The 21,417-nt window shown below is 42.4% G+C and overlaps 1 protein-coding gene across 1 annotated transcript in view; it reads right to left on the reverse strand.

Annotated features, from left to right (window-relative positions):
- Positions 1–20,731, reverse strand: part of Adamts3 (ADAM metallopeptidase with thrombospondin type 1 motif 3) — a 275,045-nt gene extending 254,314 nt beyond the window's left edge. Inside the window, exons 1-2 of the mRNA XM_010610872.2 lie at positions 20,709–20,731; positions 4,917–5,323 (exon numbers count right to left, since the gene is read on the reverse strand). Coding sequence (XP_010609174.1) covers positions 4,917–5,323; positions 20,709–20,721 — 420 coding nt within the window. The 5' untranslated portion in view covers positions 20,722–20,731. The remainder of the gene's footprint in view (positions 1–4,916; positions 5,324–20,708) is intronic.
- Positions 20,732–21,417: the final 686 nt, after the last annotated feature.

The raw sequence follows: 21,417 nt of genomic DNA on the forward strand, positions 1-21,417 counted from the left end.
ACATTTGGTTCTGTCCCAAATCTAACAGGGATAAAATGCCTCAAACATTAATCAGACATGACGACCAGCTATTTTAGAAAAGAGGTTCATTTATGACTCCTAAGTAGTTAGCTTTAACTTCCAAAAAATCCCAGCTTCCTAGTATAGATCCCTTCTTGGACTAGTACCCCTCAGAGAATCTACCAGTAGTGGGTGAGGAAAAAGAAAATCTCCCCCCCGTGTTTCAACCAAACTTTCCCTGAGTTTATCCACTTTATGTATTATTTCATTAGATAACCACTGATCATTCCATTTGAAGGAAGATTTACAAGTGCTGAAGAAAAGGTTGAAATCTCTGTCCTAAATAAACTCTTTGATCTTAAAGTCAGCCCACAAGGAAATCACTGAACTTGCACAGCTTGGGAGAGCAATTAACTAGTCCTAGTCAGTTCTCCTATTCTCCACCAGCCCCCTCTACTCAAAATCCAGGGGAATTAACAAGGCAATATTGTTTTAGCAAGTCTAGAAAAATCCAATTTCCTTACATTATGAAACTCACAACATAAAGCCTACTAACCAAACAAACATTTATTTTGGGAAATGAATAGACCATAAAACAGAACTGTGAACTGTCACTACTCACAAGGGTGATTTAAAGGCATTACAGAGCAAATGGGAGAACTCGGAAAAAGTGTATTTTGTAGTGGGTTCCTTGATGGGACAGAGGGGATATCCACACATTCAGGTAGTGTCTTCTCACCAAGAGGTCTGGAATGCCTGCCACCACCATGACTTCTCACTATGGGTCTCCTGCTCTAGAGACAATAGGCAGAAAAGTTCAACACCTTCTGGCCAAAGATCATCAGTAGCACGTACAGTTGGCACACAGAGCAGAGGAAGACAAAAGCACACTGGTTAAGAGACTGTTAGTAAGAAACTATGCATACCACCAACAGGGTCTAGGATTTGGTTAGTAGGATAATCTGGGAGTGGGAGTTGTCTAGAGAAGCAGGGCTTTATTCTAGATTGTCAGAAAGCAGGCACAGTCCGTCAAGTGTGGCAGCACACGCCTGTAATCCCCGCTCTGGGAAAGCTGCAGCAGGAAGACTGTAAGTTTGAGGCCAGCCTGGGTAACAGTGAGATCCTGTCTCAAAATTTAAAAGTGGGGGAGCAAAGGCAGAGGACAGAGCTCAATGCTTGCCTAACCTGATTTTAATCCCTATCACTCCAAAAAGAGACAAAAAAAGTGGAACATTTTTAAGGCTGATTACCTCACAATTCTTATGTAAAAGGTAGTATAAAATAAAAATAAAGTTGAAGTTGGTCAAAAATGTTTGGTCACTCCTAAGTGATAATCTTGACAGAGAACAGGAAAAGGTCAGTATTAGGAACAAATACTGGTCACACAGGGGGAAAAAAATCTTTATCAGTTTCTTTATGAAAAGACTTTGGATTTCAGGAAGCCACTTTAGAATATTTTCATTATTATGCATAGCCATGTCTAGATCACATGCTAGATTTTTTCAGGTGTCACTCAACACACTGTTTCTGTCTCCCTCGATAGAGCCTGTGTTGTCTTTCTTCTGATCATTTCATGAAGTTACCTAGATCAGCAAACTATACCTATTTTAGTCCACTATGAGTGAAATCAGCTAAGTCACCCCACATCCTTCTCAAACTAACTGTCATAGAAACAATTTTCTTTCTTCCCAGTTTCAGACCAGCATTTTCAGAAAAAGACTACAATAAAAAGTTGCTAACTGGAAAATAAAATGAAGACACAAAATAAAAGCTACACTTTCAAATTTATTAGTAGATTCAACACATATAAAGTAACACTCAAACTGCTATAAAAATTTAATTCAGTTACATTGTCTGTATCTAAACACAAACCTGATTCTATGACACCCACTTTCAGGAACTTCTGGGCTTTTTAATTACATTAAATAAATTCTGTGTAATATGAATTAATTCTACCTCATGTTCTCCACATTTCAAATTCACATCACACTTGATAAGGCAGCATAAGAGAAAAAGAGGTAAGGATTTCATTAATGGAGAGGCCTTGCTGTGAACCTATCAGCCCTTGTGGACAGGACCTATGGTTCCTCCTGTGTGCCACTGTTCCACAGCACCCAAGTGTGACATCCCACACTAAACCCCTGCTGCCCCACTCTGCAGTGGACTGACCAACCACAGCTCTGATCCAGGCAGGACTTTGACACCGCTGTATTCCATGCAGACCTAACTACATGTGTGCTGGACACAGGTCTTCTTGTCAGTGTTTTGAGGCTAGAAGTGACAAGTTTCTCCTAGGACAACTTGGACTTGATTACAATCCTGTGCCTTCCAGAGCTGTGGCTTCATCTCCCGTAGGGTTAGTTCCCAAGCATCTATGCTATCACAATATCCCTGCTCCCCTCCTTAAGGTCAAGCTTCAACCCCTAGGTACCAAGATAAAGGAACAAAAGAACTTAGGAAATTGTTGATCAGCTAAATGTAACCACACTCTCACCAATGAACCTCCTGCTGTATCTCTAAGGTCTAATGCCAGCCAACAAGCAATACTACAATTTAAAGAATTAATCTCCAGCTCCAGGAGACAGTCACCGTATTGATCCTCAAATCTCCTGGCCTGCTCTCCTGAACTCTGCTTGTGTTTCTGTCACTAACTGCTCTCTTCTTCTGGGCACCCAGCTGGCGTGAGCTGAAAACTCTAGAAAAGGGCTTCTATCCGAGCACCACCTGCTGAGCCCAACCCGGTCTTACTGGATCCAGTCCAAGGTCTGGGTCACTCTCTATGCTTAGAAACTGTCTCATTCATAAAATCTCTGCAGCAGATACTTCCCTTAATGATGATCTAAGGTAAAGGTGCTTCGTACACATTCTGAAGTATACACATATTTAAATACATACATACATACATATATATATATATGCATGAAGTAAATTTCGGCCAGAGTTTTGACACAGATTCTGTGGTAAACTTAGTATCTTTATGCTGTAAAGGATGTAACCATGATTACTTTTGTCATCACTTTACAGCACCTGGAAGAGTGCTAGGTCCATCTGGCTTCCCACAAATGCTTTTAAATTAGTTAAGGGACCAAAGAATGAAACAATGAACATTTGTGATACACAACTTTTACACACATACACTTACACTGACACATACATAACAAAGTTAATGCTGTCTTAAATATGAAAAATTAAACAATTCTAATAATATCCCTTCACAATTTATATCTATTTCCCTTTTCTTCATAAAAACTTATTTTCCTAGATTTCTGTATATGATGAGATAATCAGACATATATGGTAAGAAAACAGTTATTATTAAGCTAGATTTAAATATCATTGTGATAATCCATTAAAATGATTTCATTTTTTTCCTTCCTTAAACTGATTTTCAAGTCAATATCCCAAAATTTCAAATCTTAACTAAAATAGAACATAACTTTTATACTATGAAATTAAAAATTAACACTAGATTAAGATTAATTCTATAAAATGTTAGTCAAGTGTTATAAAACAATACCATTATTGTAGAATTTCCTTTCATACTGTAGTACTGAGTCAGAGTCCCTCTTCAACACTTAAATTCAAACTCATTCAGTCTTCTTTTCTAGAAAGTCCTGATTTTTTAAAATTTAAAAACAAATTATGGGCCAGGGATTTAGCTCAGTGGTGCCATCGCCTGCCTCACAAGAGCAAGGTCTGAGTTCGATCCCCAATACCAAAAAAAAACAAAACAAAACAAAAAAAACTAATTCAAGTCTACTCAATCTAATATACAGTGTGTTAAGAATGTGATTCCCTGTGTCTTCAGTCCCAGAAAAAGGTCTACCACCCACTGCAAGGCACAGATCCTATACTAACACAGCCAAGTTGGAGATCTACACCTGTTGTACACATTACACAATTTCCTGCACCAAGTTTTAAAAAGTGCAAGGCATCAAGAGTTAGTGCAAGCCTGCAAAACTAAAGCCTAAAGCACAATTCATTCACCAGTATTCATTAAAACATAGGTATCAGAATTTACTTGGGCTGTACCAGTGCTCCTTACAGTAAACCTAGAAGATAAAGGCAAAATTCAGAAGGTATTTATAGTCAAATAGCAACCAAACAGAGTAATTATTACAAAGAATGGGCTGCTCTGAGAACTCCAGAAGCAAGAGTAAGAGCTCTGAATTTCGAAAAATCAGCAACCTGAAAACCACAGGAAAAAGCCAGTTGCTTTTTCTGAACAAAGACCTGGAGTCAGCTGTGCACGGAAGATTCATGAACACTGACACAATCCCCAAGTGACGTCAGAGACACAAACCCAGAAGAACACACTACTCCTTCACAGTCAGAAAGGAGGGGTGGCTGCTGTTGGCCTCAGCTACAAAACCAAAACACACTTTATTGGCATCTTATTTTAGAAAAATCAAAGCTATCATACAGAAGTACATCACATGTTCATAAAGTCATGCTGCTTGGGCAAATTCTAACAAGAAATCTCATTCCTACTTCAGCATTGTGTTAGAAAGATAAAGAATACTTTATGATGCTAGCCAACATTTCCACAAAGGAAGTGAAATATAGTCCTTCTAGAGAAATCTATATTTCTTTAGAAAGTTTTCAGGAAGTTCTGAAAAAATAAGTCAACAAAATCTCCCAATATACCACAAGGGAAAATGAAAAGCACGCGGGGACAGTTTGTCTGTCGTTTCCTGGATAATGTTGTCTTCCTGTCTTCAATTAAGTCAGTGCATATGCCTTTGACAGTAAAGTGCTTCCTGATGCTTTCCTCTGAACTTAAAATCTAACAATGAATTAGGGGTTTCCTTTGCACTTCTATCTTCCAAACCATGCTGAAGACACACTGCACCCTGACACCCGTGTGTGCACACACATACACATACGCACGCACATGCAAAGGGAATGAGTCTTACCAGACCATCACAGTTGCTAATGGCAACAGAGGTTCCTGGAATGTCCACAATGTCACCGACATAAGCACAGGTGCTCTGCAGAGGCTCTGTTCTCCAGACTCCTTCCGAAGTACTTCCGGGCCCGTGGTCATTCACAGGGTTGGTCACATCCCCAGGCACTGGAGAGGACTCACCCCATTCCACAACAGCCCCAGGAGCTACTAGTTGAGTGTTGGGCTTTAGGCGCAAATGAAAACCTCTTCCAAAGGCAGTGATGTTAAAGAACAGTTGCTCAGGGTTGGAAGACACATCCCTCGCTGACCTCTTTTTGTGACTTGCAGACAGCATATGAGAGAGATAGTGTCCTTCTACATTGGTGCTGATGGGAGTCACTAGCTCATACTCTCTGTGCCTCCTCACTGGTAAATCTGTGGGGTAAAAACAGAACTGTAGTACCTTGTGTGACAAGAGTACACAGAAGGACAGGACACAGGCATCAAACACCCCCTCACAGGCTGTACCTCGCTTTTCATAGTGCATACTGAACCACCTCAAAAATACTGAATTGTGAGAATCAAGTCATGCTCAAAATGTACTTGGGTAACTCAATGAATCATTTTTTAATTTTAAAAAATCTACACTGCGAATACTAATTTCTTACATGTTTCAGAGCATTAGAACAATAAGTTTCTATTAACTATACCGAGCTTGCTTAAAAATTAAGACATAAAACCAAATAATTTATTATTGGCATAAGCAGCAGCTGCTACAAGCTTTATCAGGGCTGCTATTATGTAGAACATTTATTGTTTTCATCTTTTCCTTATAGAAATCTGAAAATTTATACTAATTCCAATAGCCACCTTATGTTACTTCTACCCTAAGCCTATAACTTATACACTGCAGCTTATAGTGCTATAGTTTACATACATTTTTAGTCATAACAACCCTAAAAACTATACTTCACAAGTGAAGAAATAGATTCTGGAAAAGTCTGCATCTAAGATCAAACAATTGTGAACGTGAGATTTAAATCCAAGCCGTACTCCAAAGCCCACAACCTCTGAGCTATATCATGCTGTGTCCCACCTATCCTCATGTGAAAAAAGTCAGAAGAATGGACAAAAAGATCATGATCTAAAACTTGAACATACAGATACCAGTCACCAGAGAACAGCATTCTCATTTGGCACTTGTGTTCCTTGCATGAGACACACACTCACTTGGAAATGAAAGTATATTTGGAACCCTCCTTACGATACAGGTAGACGCTTGTTAGCTGAATTTCACAATTATGACTTACTTCCCCTACCTTGGCCAGAGGCTAGTACTATGTCTCCTAAAATGTAATCACTGTTGGGAAAGGATACTCCTTGGGAAAGATAAGATAGTGAATTCTGGAGAAAGAAACAATGGAAAAGAAAAGCCAGGCAGGATGGCACACACTAGTAATTCCAGCTACTTAGGAGGCTGAGACATGAGGATTGCAAGTTCAAGGCGAGCCCAGGAGATTTTGTAAGGCCCCACCTCAAAATAAAATTGAAGGGACACAGATCAGCATGACAGCCCTTGCCTAGTGTGCACCAGGCCCTGGACCTGATAAGAGAAGAAAAGAATGAGAAAAAGTAAATAAGTAATCATGGAAAGGAAAGCCTGAGATTATGAATTAAAGATTCCCCATCTTCATAGATAAAAAGAAATAATGACATAAATCTTTTGCAAAAGGGAAAAGGAACAAGAGATGGAGGAAGAAGGGGGGATGGTAAAAATTAAGATGTGTTATGTACATGTACCAACTCCACACCAGGAATGTAATCATTAGGTACTGCAAACATGTACTAAAAGAATTAAAATTGTTAAAAGTAATTACTAAAGAATAAATAAAAATAAGTTCCCCATATTCCTTACTCCAGTCCAAGATTTGTCCTATAGTGTGTTTAAATGCACTTAAAAAATACTATTCATAAACTGTCTATAGATAGAAACTTCATGTTTTACCACCAATAGTGTTTAGAGCATGAGATCCAAGACCTGTGCTCTTAAAGTATCTTTATAAAGTCATGTTCTCAAGCAATGTGTAGAATATCAAAAGAAAAACAAGAAATTTTTCTACTCAGAAACGGCATGCTTTCATTCTGTCACTTATAATGACCAATGCATTTAAACAGAAACCCCTCTTCATGAAGTGCACAGAATAAGCATCAGCCCCGCAAATGCTTGGCAGAAAAGGATGAAACACATGCTATTTACAGAGCAGAGAGGAGCATGGCTCCAGCACCCACAGCATCAGGAGCCCTGTCATGCTCAGACTGGCACCAGTGGCACAGACAATGGCCTGGTCTCTTAGGAAAAATGCATATGGACATTTCTATATTTTGGTTTAGAAAAGCAAGTGGCAATTTTAGGGGTAAACATGAGTGCCAGGGGCACAGACCGGTATAAGGAAAGCTGCTGCAGTGAGGGCAGGTCCAGCCCTTGGATAGGCACTTCACCAACCCCAAAGTAACCATGAACCCCTGAGGCCTGGGAGCTGCCAAGGCCACACAGTATAGTGTCCCCGGTACCACCCAACACAAGGTTCCACTCACACCAGTGTCCCCTGCTAGAGGGTCTGTTTATCATGTACTGAGAGGACCGCAGGTAACCACAGAACCTCTGCTGTATCTCCACACGACAGCCACGCTGACTTACAAACGCACCATGCAAGACCTGTGAGTGTCTGACTGCACTGATGATAACTGCAGAACTCCTTTTCTAACCATCAGTTTAGTGTTTGCAGGAAAGGAGGAAGCAATGATCAATTTCAATTGTATGGATTTCCAATCTCCTCTGAAAGGAATCCATACCAGAAAGTCCAGACAAGGCACTGACAGCTGGATTAAGTGACTGGAAAACAAGCAAACTTGAAAAGACTCAAGGAGGCTCTGACACACACAAGGACACCAGAGCCTCCTGCCCACAGCAAGCCACACAGTCTCGGGGACAGTCGCATTTCTCCTGTGTCAGAAAATATGTTCTGAGTTTTTATTCAGAATAAAGATGGTGTATTTCTATTAAACTTTGGCTTTCCTAATAGTAAATAACATAGCATTCCTACAATATACACTTAAGAAACATTTCTGAAGTTGAACCTTGAATCAGTCATTTTCCAGCAGAAGATTAAGGCAAATACACTCTGTGGACCCTCAAGACCACCAGCTCCCAGATGGCAGCTAACAGAACTGACAGAGGAGCAACCCAGGCAGGGCCCACATACTGACATGGTAAGCACAATGCTCTATGATTTCCACTTGAGAATACATCACCTCTAACAGAACAGTCACAGTCACAGATTTGATTGCCCCTGTTTTGTAAATTATAAAGTAAATCTAGAAGGCCGGTTGCACCACGTGAGGGGAATTTAAGGGAAACTTCAGCTCTTGTCCTTGCACATTTGACAGCAGGTTTGCATGCTCATGCTCACACCCACTTCACAGTACATGGAATATCTTGCTGGCAATTTCTAACTTAAGGTCTGACCTACAAAGAGAAACCACCACAAGCATGATGACGTTTTACCTCCCAAAGCCAGTCAGCCAATGTTTCCTCTAGTGTAATGTTAGTAGACAGCTCTTAAATTCTGAGTATTAACAGGAAAAAATGGGTGGTAGATAGAAGCTCAAAGCTATCATAAGCATTTTAATCTCATATTACAACCACATAAGAAAATCAAATTTTATCTGGTGTTGATTTAATGCATTCAGAAATTATGCATTTACAAACCCAATTTCTTCCACCCAGCAGTACAGCATATGGGAAGGGAATGAATTTCATTTCTTTATGAAATGTATCAGAAAGAAATGAGCTAAATCAACTTATCCACCAAACTCTTTTGTTTTTGTTTTTGAGACAGTGTCTTGCTATGTATTCCGGCCTAGCATCGAACTCACTCTGTAGCTCAGGCTAGCCTCAAACTTGCAGCAATCCTCCTGTCTCAGCCTCCCCAAATGCTGGGTTTACAGGCATGCACCACCACACTCAGCTTCTGCATTTCTTGTAGGTTCCATTTCCTCAATGGGTAGCTAGAGAACAGTAACAGTTCCAACATCATGGATTTGGTGATAGGTTTAAGTGAGATTATACAGAGGATTCAATAAACATTAATACTACCAATTTAAGTGGGAATTAGCTACTAAAGATAATGCCATGTTCCATTTTAAAGTCAGGAACTATACGTTTGTAGCTGTGATGACTAAAGAACCTAATCAGTCAACATGAAAAGGTCTCTGTGGGCCATCAGTTTCCTAAGCACCGAGGGCTGGAGCCACCATAAAACTTTGTGCTGTCCGTGCACTGCCCAGGCATCAGCAGACACAGCAGTTTCGCCCCAATGCACCGGTGTGCATGCACACATAGCCATCCCCTCCTGGGATCGGAATGAACAGATTGGCATCCACCTGAGAGCAAGTGCGCTGCTTGCACATACCGCTGTAGCCCCTTCTGCCTTATAAAGAACACATCCAGGAAAAGCCTTCTCTTTTCCTTTGTTACATTTCCCTGCATTACCAGATTGTTCCCACCAACAATAAGCTTCCATCATAGTCCCCACCTTTAACAACAAGAAGAAACCTTCTGGGTGCCACTGTGCTCTCTGGTCGAGGGCTCTACCCCCACACACAGGTCAATGCCCTTGTCACAGGAGTGAGTTCCTGACAGGAGATGGCTCAACTCCCTTTCCTTCACTCTCCTTCTGCAGGACACCCTGCTCTACCATGCTCCCCAGGGGATGAGGTGGAAGCACAGATCTCATCAAATAGGCCCCTCGATCTCAGAATCTGCCACCTAAAATGCTGCAAGAAATAAATCTGTTCCTTATGAATTACTCAGGCTTAAGCATTTTGTTGCAGCCACTCCTGCACCCCTCTGGTAGAGACATTTTCATTTCCTCTTTCCATCCCTGCTCTTTCTTCAGCCCATTCCAGTCAGGCTCTTCCATTTTGCTGAGGCCATAGTCAAGATCCCATCTTGTTACCTCCCATCAGGTGACTCTGCTCATCTCTCCTTCCTTCCTGAAACAACTTATTTAGCTTCCAGGATGCTCTCTCTGGCTCTTCCCCTTCCTCAGTGGACTCCCTGTTCTACTCTCCCCGCCTTCCATCTCTCTCTCTCTCCCCCCGGCCCATCAGCATGAAAAGGCAATGGGATGGCCCACAACTCCTCTTGTGTGCCTGTCATCTCTGCCTGAGGAGCCCAGCCCACCTTGTACCTGCGAAAACCTTTCCAACTGCAGACATCTAGCCTAGACTTCACCTGTGAGCTGTCTACTTCCAAATCCAGTCGCTTTAGCATCCTCCAGATTTTCAGCAGGCGTCTGAACACTCGCAAAGCAGACTTGGATCTCCTTGTTTCCAAGACTGCTCCTTCCTCTTATCAGTAAATGTCAACTCCATGCTTCTGGTTCCCCAAATCAAAACCTAGCCAATCCATCCTTAACTCTTCACATAAGCCTGTCTTTAACCTAATTCTATTGATTCTAACTGCAAAATACGTCCAGATTCTGGCGTTCCTCTCCACCTCACCTGCGACTTACCTAGCCAAAATTACTGCTTCCTCTGCTTTGAAGGTGCATCCTCACGGCTCTCTGGCTCTGCTGTGCCCCTCCGAGTCATCGCAACACAGCCAGAGTAACCGAAGTGTCGAGGTGCACCCTCTTTTCTCCGAACTCGTGCCACCAGAGGAAAATGGCTCGTGAGTGCCAGTAGCCCGAATCTGGGAATTCTCACATCCCCAAGTACTTGCACTTGCCACTTCCTGTGCCTCAGTGGCCCTGCTGAGCCCCAAAGTGCCATGGCTCACTGTCACAGTTCCTTTGCTTAAATGTGACACTGTCACAGAGGTCTTTCCAGATCGATCCCCCATAACCATCTTATCATTCTCTGGCCCCCATGATTTTCCACTCTCCACAAATCTTGTCACCACCTGACATCCTACCAGTTTTACTTTCATGTGTGTCTGTTTCTCTAGGTCTATTAACACAAGCCTTATGAGGACAGGAAATTTATTCTCTTCACCACAGGTTCTCACTGACTAAAATAGAACCTGAAGTCACTCTATAAATATATTTGTGCATACAGAAGCGAATGGATGAATGAAAGTAGTCTGAACCTTAAGGGTCTAAAATTAGCATCAAGCCTCTTTTCCCTAAGTAGTAATCTTACCACCCAGCCATCAAGGATGGCAAGCTGCACAATCTGTCATGGGCTTCTCCAGCCAGAATTTTGTTTGCAAACCTTGTGCATATTTCTCAAAGTCCCTGATGACCTACAAATCAAGCATCTCATAGAATTCAGGTCGTACAACTTAAGATGCAAACAACAATAGATGTGAAACAGACTTCCAGGAAAGCAGACATGGGGAGGCAGCAGGAAGTCAGCCCCATTCTAAGATGCCTTTAGATAGTCACAGGATCCAAAGGTCAGAAATCAAAAAGGTCTTCAAAATTCATGTAATGTTTGCCTTTTTTTTACAATTCAGGCATCTTAAAGAAGACAGTCATTTTGAGTCAGGGGTGGGATGCCCTAGCCTGTGCCCACTCCTGTGAGGACTGGATTCTCTCTCTGGACTCAGGCCTCTCTCTGCCTCACCCCACTGCACACTAGTGAAGAGGAATGATTTGTGTGACTACAAAGCCTGGAAAGCATAAGAGGTCTGCCAGGCACGGCCCCTCCTTCCTCATCTTTCTTACTGGGGATGAGCCCACCTAGGAGACTTGTCATGTCTGCCTTCCCATGGCCCAGGCAGCCTGATACACACCACATGGGACCCAGGATCACGTGCCTGCCATGATGAGGGCCTGGGGTTCCACTCTGGCCTGTTTTGTGAGAGATTTTATAATTACCAATGTCTGTAGTTTCTTCATTTCTCAATATGTCCAGAACCCAGACAGACAAGATGGTATTCTCTTCAATATCTTCTCAGAAAACTGAACGACCCTCTATGAAAAGTGCTATTATGTCTTTGCTGGCAATTGATAAGATGAAAAAAATTTCTGTCAGGGAATTAATTCTCTTATATATAAATTCCTCAGTCTTATGTTTTATATAATGACTGCTTTCTCCTTGCACCATTTGAAATAACCACATTCTTATGTATATGGGCATGTGTGTGAATATATTTATATACAGATGTGTATATAAATCTGCATAGACACAAGAAATTGTTACACAAACTATTTCAAAGGATCTGAGAAAACAATATTCTCGTTTTCACATACAGACTGAAAATCCCTAACCTGAAAGTCAAAAATCCAAAATGCTCCAAAATTTGAAGCTTTTTGAGTGGTGACAAAATAACACAGGCAGACAATTTTACCGAAAATTGGACTTCATGTGGCAAATTCCACTGAAAATGCAGGTGCACAAAACATGCTATATAAAACTGCCTTCAGGCTTGCTCCAGCAGTTCTTATCTTTAAAACTGAGGATAACATGTTCAGGACCCTGGGCTTAGTCATAAGCACCACACACACGCAAAGCTGGCTATCAATGATGCTACGTTGTTCTCTCTGAATAGCTTACCATTACTCCAGAATTTAAAAATCATAAAAAGTATCTGATAATTCTTTGAAAGACTATCACCACCTCGTGCCTCACAAATGAGAACTGGAAATCCACAGATAAACTAACAACACTGAACAAAACTTGTGTTTGCCATTCAAGGCTCTCTGCCTGTCCCCAGTTTCTTGGGGACATTGCCTTCCACATGAGCCTGTTATCACAGTTTGCCCCTGTTGCACAGTCTGTCGCTAGACCCGCTGGGTCACTCCTGCCTGTGAAGCCTTCCTGTGCCCTGGCTGCTTCCTCTCCAAGGAGCACACCTGGCCGGCGAGGCCAAGAAACCACCCACAAGCCTGTCTTCTCCCAGAAACCCTCCTGACCACTCAGCCCAGAACACAGCCCTCTGGTCTGAGCTCTGCAGCTCTTGAGTTAAAGTCACTGCACACAAGTCACACAAGGTCAGAATCCAGCACTGTTACATCTCTGTAAGGTAAAGTTACACGCTTCAGTCTTCACCTGTGAGGTCTGAGGGCTCCGAGGCAGAGGTGGAGTCAACTAGCAGCTGTGCAGATGGATCTGTGTGGGAGGTGGGCCTCTAGGCAACACGGGCAAAGGCACACAGCATGAAGGGGCGTGTGCTCTCGGATCATTTAACTCCTCACTTTTAGCCACAGATGCTACAGCTGAGGACCAGAATGTGGTTTCCTTCAAAGTGGTAACCCCTGACAAGGAAGGGAGAAGAGGTCTCAGCAGTACTGTCAGCACTTCGAGGACCTGGAAGTACAGTATAAACGGCCTGCCTGTCACAGCAAAGCTCAGGTGACTCAGCTGACACAACGGCTGTCTGGGCACAGAGAAGATGGGACACTTGTGCCTGATGCAGTGCGGCTCAAAGTCCCACAAGGAAGAAGCACTGTACAAAGTGGCTGAGCCTGACAGGTCAACAGTCAAAAAGTACCACATTCAGTTTCTGGATCCAGCCTGATGGGTTCTCATAAGCCCATTATGAAAAGTCCTACAGGAAACAAGACCCAAAGAGAGTGAGACATAGGAAGATCCTGCCCATCTAAGATTCCAATACCTGAGAAAGAAGCCAGTGCTACCATCTTCCTAATCGCTCTCTCTCACTAGAGTGCAGAAGGAAGTCCATTCCCCACTTCCATCCCAGCAACCTCCCAGGTCTCTCACCTGTACACTCCCACCCTAACCTAGGAGTCGATATGATCAGAAGGACCATTTAAAATCCAGGTTAGCTATAACTATCCCTGCGCCTCCATCTCTTACACAGACACAGCTTCCCTCCAGTCAGCAGCTGATTATCCTACAACAGAGAAGCTGTCCACACGGGCCTCTTCCTTCATCAAGTGTAGCTGTCCCTGTGCAGACATCTGACCTCGAGTATAAAAATCACATGAGCAGTTTCAAGATAAGCTGAAGAAGTGGCTCTGACAACAACTTCCAAATCCTGAGCCAAGTGTACAGGAACAACTTCCATCAGAACTGATAGAGCCAGCTGCTCCAGGAAAGTTGCAAGCATGGTGAAAAGTGAACATTAAAAAGGACACCAAATGCTGAAGGGCTCGGCAAAGCTGCACACACTTAAGGGAAGGGAACACTCTTCTCTCAAAAGCAACTAAAACTCTATCATGGCACATGCTGAAACCCTAGACACACCCAAATCCTTTCCCCTGCATGCATGCCCCTTAGGATCTCATCACAAGACAGACACTCTGGAGCATCTCTGCACATCTGGCTTCATAGTCTAAGACTGCTCCTAAGGCCACTTGAACAAAGAAAAGGTAGTCAGGATTATTCAGTATTAAGAACAAATATTGTGAAATACAAAATTCTTTTCTCTCTTTTTTTTATTTTTTTGGTACTGGGGATCGAATTCTTCTCATTTTTTAATTTGGCTTTTTAATAAATATGTGTTACAACTGTACAATGTTTATGTTCAAGAAAGCCATCTAGAAAAGAACAACATATTCTTTCATGTTCCAGAACATGAAATCAGGTAAGAGTCTTTCAAGGGAAGAAAACCATGCTTTAAAAAGAAATATCCAAGTGTTTTGTTTGTCACAACTTCAAATGACCAAATAATAACACGTCTAACAGCAGAGGAAATTTATTTAAGGAAGGCCCAAATGCAAAAAGGTCTCAGCTTTAGAAGAAGTGCTTCTATTAATTGTATTTGCCATCATTAGAAATTTCATACTCTACCAATACACTAGATATTCTACAAATAAATATTTCTCATACCTTTTACATTATTTGGGGGGATAATATTTTTAAAAATTAATATTGGATCTAGAATATAAAGTCACAAAAATAAACATTTTTCCCAGAAACAAGATGTGGAGAGCATTCTTATGGGTTTTTACTGAAACTTGACTTGTGGTTAAGTACATTTTCCAAAACTATATAATATGGCTTACAGTTTGACAAAAGAATGAGAAACCAGGACAGTCTTCTGGCCACTGTATTAATTTTTCATTGATCCTATAACAAATCACTGTGAGTCTGGTAACTTAATACAACACCAGGGTCAAAAGTCTGAACAGGCTTCCCTGAGATAAAGCAAAGGCAGCCCCTGCATTGGGCTGCATTCCTTCCTGAAGCTCTAGACAGAAACTGTGCCCTGCTTCTTCAGTCTCTTGAGGCCACCAGGAGTGTGGCTTCTGACTCTCTTTCTCCATCTTCAAAGCCCCCCATATCAGAACACTTCTTTGTGCTGCCCTTTCTCCAGTCCTCTTTTAACACCCTCTTCCACTTATTGAGACAACCACACAGCTAATGCAGGGTGATCTCTCTATTTTAGGTTCATCTGATTAGCAATTTTAATTCTACTTAACAATTCAACTCCCTTTTGCCATGCAACACAGAACATTCAGTGATTCCAAGGATGCAGATCCAGACATCTCTGGGACCACTCTTCTGCCTACCACTGCAACCATTTCCTACCCAGTATGCTGGGGAGCTCTCGCCACAGCCATGTTATTGTACATGTGGTACTCCCCAGTGTCTATTCCTGCTTCTTCCTTATTTGCACCCCCATTTTCCTTTGGGTTAGTCGTCCCACACTCCCATTAGTCCTGTATGTCTGAGCACTACCTCCTCTGACCACAATGAACGTTTCCAGGATACACTTAGAACTACCAGGAAATCAGAGCTGTCAAAAAAAAAAGAGGTAATTTTAGTGGCATTAAGTGAAAGGTGGAATGAGAGCCTAGAGATGCCTGCAGATCAATGCTGACCTAATCCCTAATGAAAAATAAAGCCAACATAGAGGCACCACAAGGAAGAGGCAGAAAGAAGTTGGGAGGGAAAAGAGTGAAGAAAAGATGAAGAAAAAAAGAGAGACAAGGGAAGCAGGACATAGCTGACATTACTGGTACTCTAGATCCAGCTACACCTAACTTTGATTATCTTTATCTTTTTCAATCTGTATGAACTGACACTTTTATCCAAAAAATAGTTGTGACTAAACACAGGAACTTTCAGTGAAATCAAAAGAAGAAAGTTATAATAAGGTAAATAGAATCAAGAGAAGAGGGCCAGGTACAGGTTGAGCATCCCTAATCTGAACATCCAAAATTAGACAAGTTCTGTAATCCAAAACACTGAACATTAAACTGATATTCAAAAAGTTCCCAGACTGAGACCTTTCAGATTTTGAAATTTCAGACTGGGGATTTTTAACTGGTAAAAACCTATGCAAGTATTCCAGAATCCAAAACACTTCAGATCCAAAGCATTTGGGAATATTCAACCTCTATAAACAAAATACAGCTGGTGTGGAAACCATCTGGATTCTTGCAATCTTCCTCTTCAGCACCCTGCCTCTGAGCAGCTATCACCCAATGAATAAAGCAATGCTGCAGAGGTATCAGCATGAAGGTAATACCTGGAAAAAAAAACTACCACCAGCTGTCACATGGTGAGCTACATAGGTTTAGTTTTACCAGTCCACAGCACAGTAAATTAAATTTCCTGAAAACTCATGGGGGCAAGACACCTATCTAAAATACAGGAATCGGAATGAAGTGCCTCTCTGTAGATAAAAGTGCTTCATGGGGGGAAAGAAGGGGAAAGGTGGAAGACTCACGAATAATAACAGCTACTTCCCAGCTTGCTTTTCCATGCGCCAGCATTCTGAGAATCCTCACAAAACTGTCACAAGTCCTGCCACCAGTAGTTTAGAGCCCATGTGACACATAGCAAAGTGACACAGAGAAGTATGAAGCCACCAGCTAGAAGTGGCAGAGTAAGAATCTTAGAGTATGTGGTCAACAGTCTCTGCTTCTGAATGTCAGATGGAGAAGATGAGTGTTACTGGTCCCCCACTGGTATGCAGTTTAGATTTTAGATCATGGAGCGAGTGCGCCACACATACGAAAGTGAGGTTTCACACGTAATGAGAATGCCAGCTCATGAATAATGATGGCAATTATTCTTTTTATTTTTTGTGTACATATAAAAATATATTTTACTTAATATGAAGAAAAATTGTAAGCAGTGGCTTAACATCTAAAACCATAGCATTTACTGCTATTTTACCTTCTACAAGTTTCTGAAAATCTATTTTTACCTGTCACTTCAAGAATGACATACACTGTCTCCTTCTGCTCACAATTTGTTCTTAAATCCATGAAGATTCATCATGATGAATTAGTGGCAATCATTTCTATAAACAAGAGACTGACAGTTTACCACAAAACCTCTCCCAGGGACTTACACTTTTGTCAGCAAAGTCCTGCAGTTGAAGTCATGTAGATAAACTTGGGAAATCAGGATGGATCAAAACACATGGGTTAGAGGTCCCTTTGGCTCAGAGCCTTCACACATTGTGCCATTCATTTTTAAAAATACACAATTCTCAAATTCTATTCTATGAGGTGAATGAATCTTCTTACACTTCTAAGGGAATTACAAAAGCAACATGTAATTATTCGTATTTTGGGGGGTCTTGAGAAATAGAATAATGACAAACTCACTGCATCTTTCAGAGACAGTGCAATATTAAATTATGCTATTCAAATATCAAGACGAACAAAGCCAAATTTTCAGCTAAAAATTTAAAAACCATTACATTTTCTTATATTGCCAGAGAGAGCTGTGCCACACAAATGTTTTTAAAAGCCACTTGTCAAAAGTACATCCTGTCCACATGCTCTTACTCAGTAACCATTAGCTTGTAGGGCTCTCTCCTCAAGGGATCGTTTGAGATAGCTAACAATCTAGGTAGAACACTCTGAGGCAACATTTACTATGGCTGGAAAACAGACACCATGAGAAAAAGGACAAAAATCAGTGTAATAGAGTGATGAGATTAAAGCGAAGTTCACAAGGAGCTGGTAATGAGATGGAAAAATTATACTAAAATACATAAAAAAGTTATTACACAGAAAACACAGTCCGTGAATTAAAAGAAGTTTGGGATTTAATTATCAAAAGTCCAGAGAAATACAGGAACACAGTAATATAAGTATTAAATACCACAATAAGAAAGCAGTTAAAGAACAGGAGGACTACTTCAGATACTCAGCAGCGATCTGGTTTTGGTGATGGATGGGCTGCACTTCACATCTTTATCTGAGAAACCTGAAGCATTCAACATTAATAGTTATCATACCGGAGAGGAACAGAAGCCAAACCAGGAAGAGAAAGGGCTTGTAGGGACCAGAAGGGACACCACTCAGGGCCCAGCGGTGCCTAGACAGCTTACTGTAAAGCATGACGACAATTTCTTCCTGAACTGATTCTCTGGCATTCTCCAAAGTGAGGGTTTATGAAACAAAAGGACTCAGAATTCTTTCTCAGATTTTCCAATTTCTACACTCCTAGCCCATTCAGGCCAATCATCCATCCACAATTACCTTGGGAATCCCACCAAAGCCATATGCTGAGTCAGAAATGAAAGAACTCCCTGATATACAGAGAAATAGGTTAATGATCTCATGAATCTCTCTCTCTCTCTCTCTCTCTCTCTCTCTCTCTCTCTCTCTCACACACACACACACACACACACACTTAAATATGCACAGATATTAATTAGGGTATGTGTCTGGCAGAAAGTGGAGGGGATAGGTAGGTAGATCCTCTCTGGCTGACTAGCCCTAGAACTAGGACAGGGTTCAAAACCTATTTTCCCATTTTTTTTATAGACTGAATCATACTTCCCCACATACCACAAACTCCACTAGCTGAGGGGGGGGGAGAGGGAGAGAGAGATTTCCCATGAGAGATGGCAGAGGGGATGCGCCTTGTGTAGAGTCCACCCTGCCCAACCCATCACGCAGGGCCCTCACCCTAACAAGTCTTCTTAGTCTAGGGCTCTGCATGAGTCATGCTTTAAAAACTGGTGCCCTATGTGAGCTACAACAGAGTACACATTTTGTGACTATTTATTAAAAATTACAGTGGTACCTCAGTTTGTGAACTTAATTCTTTCCATGAATTCTGGTCACAAACCAAGTTGGATGAGAACCAAATCAAATTTAATGGTTAGGTTCAATGTTGACCTTAGGGGGAAATTGGATTCAGTTCTCATCCAGCCCAGTTTGCAATCAGAATAGAGGAGAGAATTAAGATTGTGCACCGCGGCACCACTCTACTGGCAAAATTAACCCGTGCTGTTAGAAGTGGAATATGGTCCCCTTTCACAAGGGATGGTGCCAGAAAGGTGGCGGGAGGGCAGCAGGGGTGGTAATGCTGTGCTCACAGATGCAGGTGCTGGTACATTGCAAGTGTCCTGCAGGTGAAGAGGCAATGGGCTATAGAACTGTACACAATTCTTCCTTCTCAGACATAAAATTATTCAGAAACTGTTCAGCGCTCCGGAATTTATCTAGCAAGTTGGTAGCTCAATAAATATATAATCAGCAATCTGTATTATTCCTTCCCAATTTATCACTGATCAAAAGCACCTCCAAGCAGTGTTATGAAACAACTTTCTGGTCAGCATCTCTACACGTGTGGATGGGCAGCACCATATGCACAAACGGTTCCCCAAGTTCAGGATGGCACAGAAGGGATACACTCAGCAGAAACCCCGCTTCCCCTGGGAGCCTCATTCCACACCAGCAACACAGGCAGAGTCAGTGCCCATTATGGAGCAGCAGTGCAACACCCAGCTCTCAACAAGAAGGGCCAGCCCAGCACAGACAGCACACCGTGAGGTAAACTCACACGCTGAGGCGGTCAGGGGCACCAAATACATACTCTACTTCAACATCTTCAGCTTACACTCGGCTTATGGGGGCTTCGCCCTTCTGAGCCCAGGAATACTGCACACCTCCGGGCCTGGTCTGGCTTGGTGCCAGTAGGTGACAAGCATGGATCAGGCTGCAGCAGCTGCAACCTCTCAGAACTCACTTCCTCCTCTGTAAATCAGGCTCCCCAGGACCCCACCTCTGCGCAGACTGTGGAAAACAGGTGATACAATGCACACAAACTAACCCTGTACATGGCCTTTAGTACATGGCCAATGATTTGTGTTTACAGCAATGATGATGAAAACTTCTCCTAAAAGAGGACTTTACAGTATCATTTCACAAAAATACAGAATTCACAGAGAAAAATACTCTGTGAAAAATTTTCGTTTAGAGTAATTCAAATAAAATATGTATAAAAACACAGTATAGCCTGGCTTCTTGCCAGATGACTGCAGTCTCTGGATTCAAAACAAATATATTATGCACAGTGAAAAAAAAAATATGGACTTTGGAGTGACCTCCTACAAATCACTACACTCTCTGAACCATAGTCTCCTCACCCAGAAAATGGGAACAGTAATAATAATGAAATTGTAGGTACTATTCGCAAAAGGTATTAATACTGCCCTGCACGTTCTAAGATTAATTTCAAGCAGATGGGCTAAGCGAAGTCATCAAAAGGTTTTTACTCAAAGCAGGAAAAATTTATGAGAAAAATTTCCATCCTCTGTATTTCATTTTTCCTCTTTTCTCTGTAGCATTCTCACAGCTTGCTTTCTGTGCTAACCCTATCTACTCCCGATGTACAGGGGAGTATTAACTGAGGCCTGAGGGTCCAACAGCCAGGACATCACTGTCTGCCCTCAGGGCAACCCAGCTAGAGGAAAGAAGGACCCTCCTCCTGAAAGGGAACAAAAATGTTGCTGGACTGCGGGTTTGGTTTTTTGTTTTGGGGGTGTTTTGTTTTGTTTAACCACGAAAAGGAAAATGTTCAGAAATAGCTTAGCTCCCTTCATTCCCTACTTTCAACTAAGATAAGAGTGACATCTGAGAAGAAGGCTTACCTATTTGCACCATTTCTTCATTACCAGCCTGGAAAGGAGAGGGGAAGTAAGAAAAAGAAACAGTTACTGGGTTTCATCTTATCACCGCCTGCGTTTTACTCTTACCGCTAATGCTTTCCAGGAGCACACTAATCTGCAGCCGCCCAGAGCTGGGATAGGTGCCTGGGGCTGCACCTTGGTCGACAGAGTGTTCTCACGACAGGACCCAGAGCCAGTTCAAAAACAGTTTGGGGAAGGGAGTCCTTTGCCAGTTTTAATTTTAATTTAGTATTTGAAATGCTAACACTCAGTGGTCTGTTCTGAGGACTCCCGTCCTGGGTCGAGATTAGAGCAGTCTCCGAATTTAAACAGGCGGAAAGGAGCCTTAAAACGGGGCCGGGATCTCGAGGATCTGCTGGACTTCCCCACTCTTGCCCTCGGTCACCCGGAGAAACCTTGCGCTGGGCCCGCGCCCGCGACCTGCTGCCCGCCGAGGATCCTCGCGGGCCCCGGTCCGGTTCAGAGGGCTCCCGTCCTGGGTCGAGATTAGAGCAGTCTCCGAATTTAAACAGGCGGAAAGGAGCCTTAAAACGGGGCCGGGATCTCGAGGATCTGCTGGACTTCCCCACTCTTGCCCTCGGTCACCCGGAGAAACCTTGCGCTGGGCCCGCGCCCGCGACCTGCTGCCCGCCGAGGATCCTCGCGGGCCCCGGTCCGGTTCAGAGGGGGG

Source organism: Fukomys damarensis, unplaced genomic scaffold, assembly GCF_012274545.1.
Source record: "Fukomys damarensis isolate Sample0158 unplaced genomic scaffold, DMR_v1.0_HiC HiC_scaffold_35, whole genome shotgun sequence".
Lineage (NCBI taxonomy): Eukaryota > Metazoa > Chordata > Mammalia > Rodentia > Bathyergidae > Fukomys > Fukomys damarensis.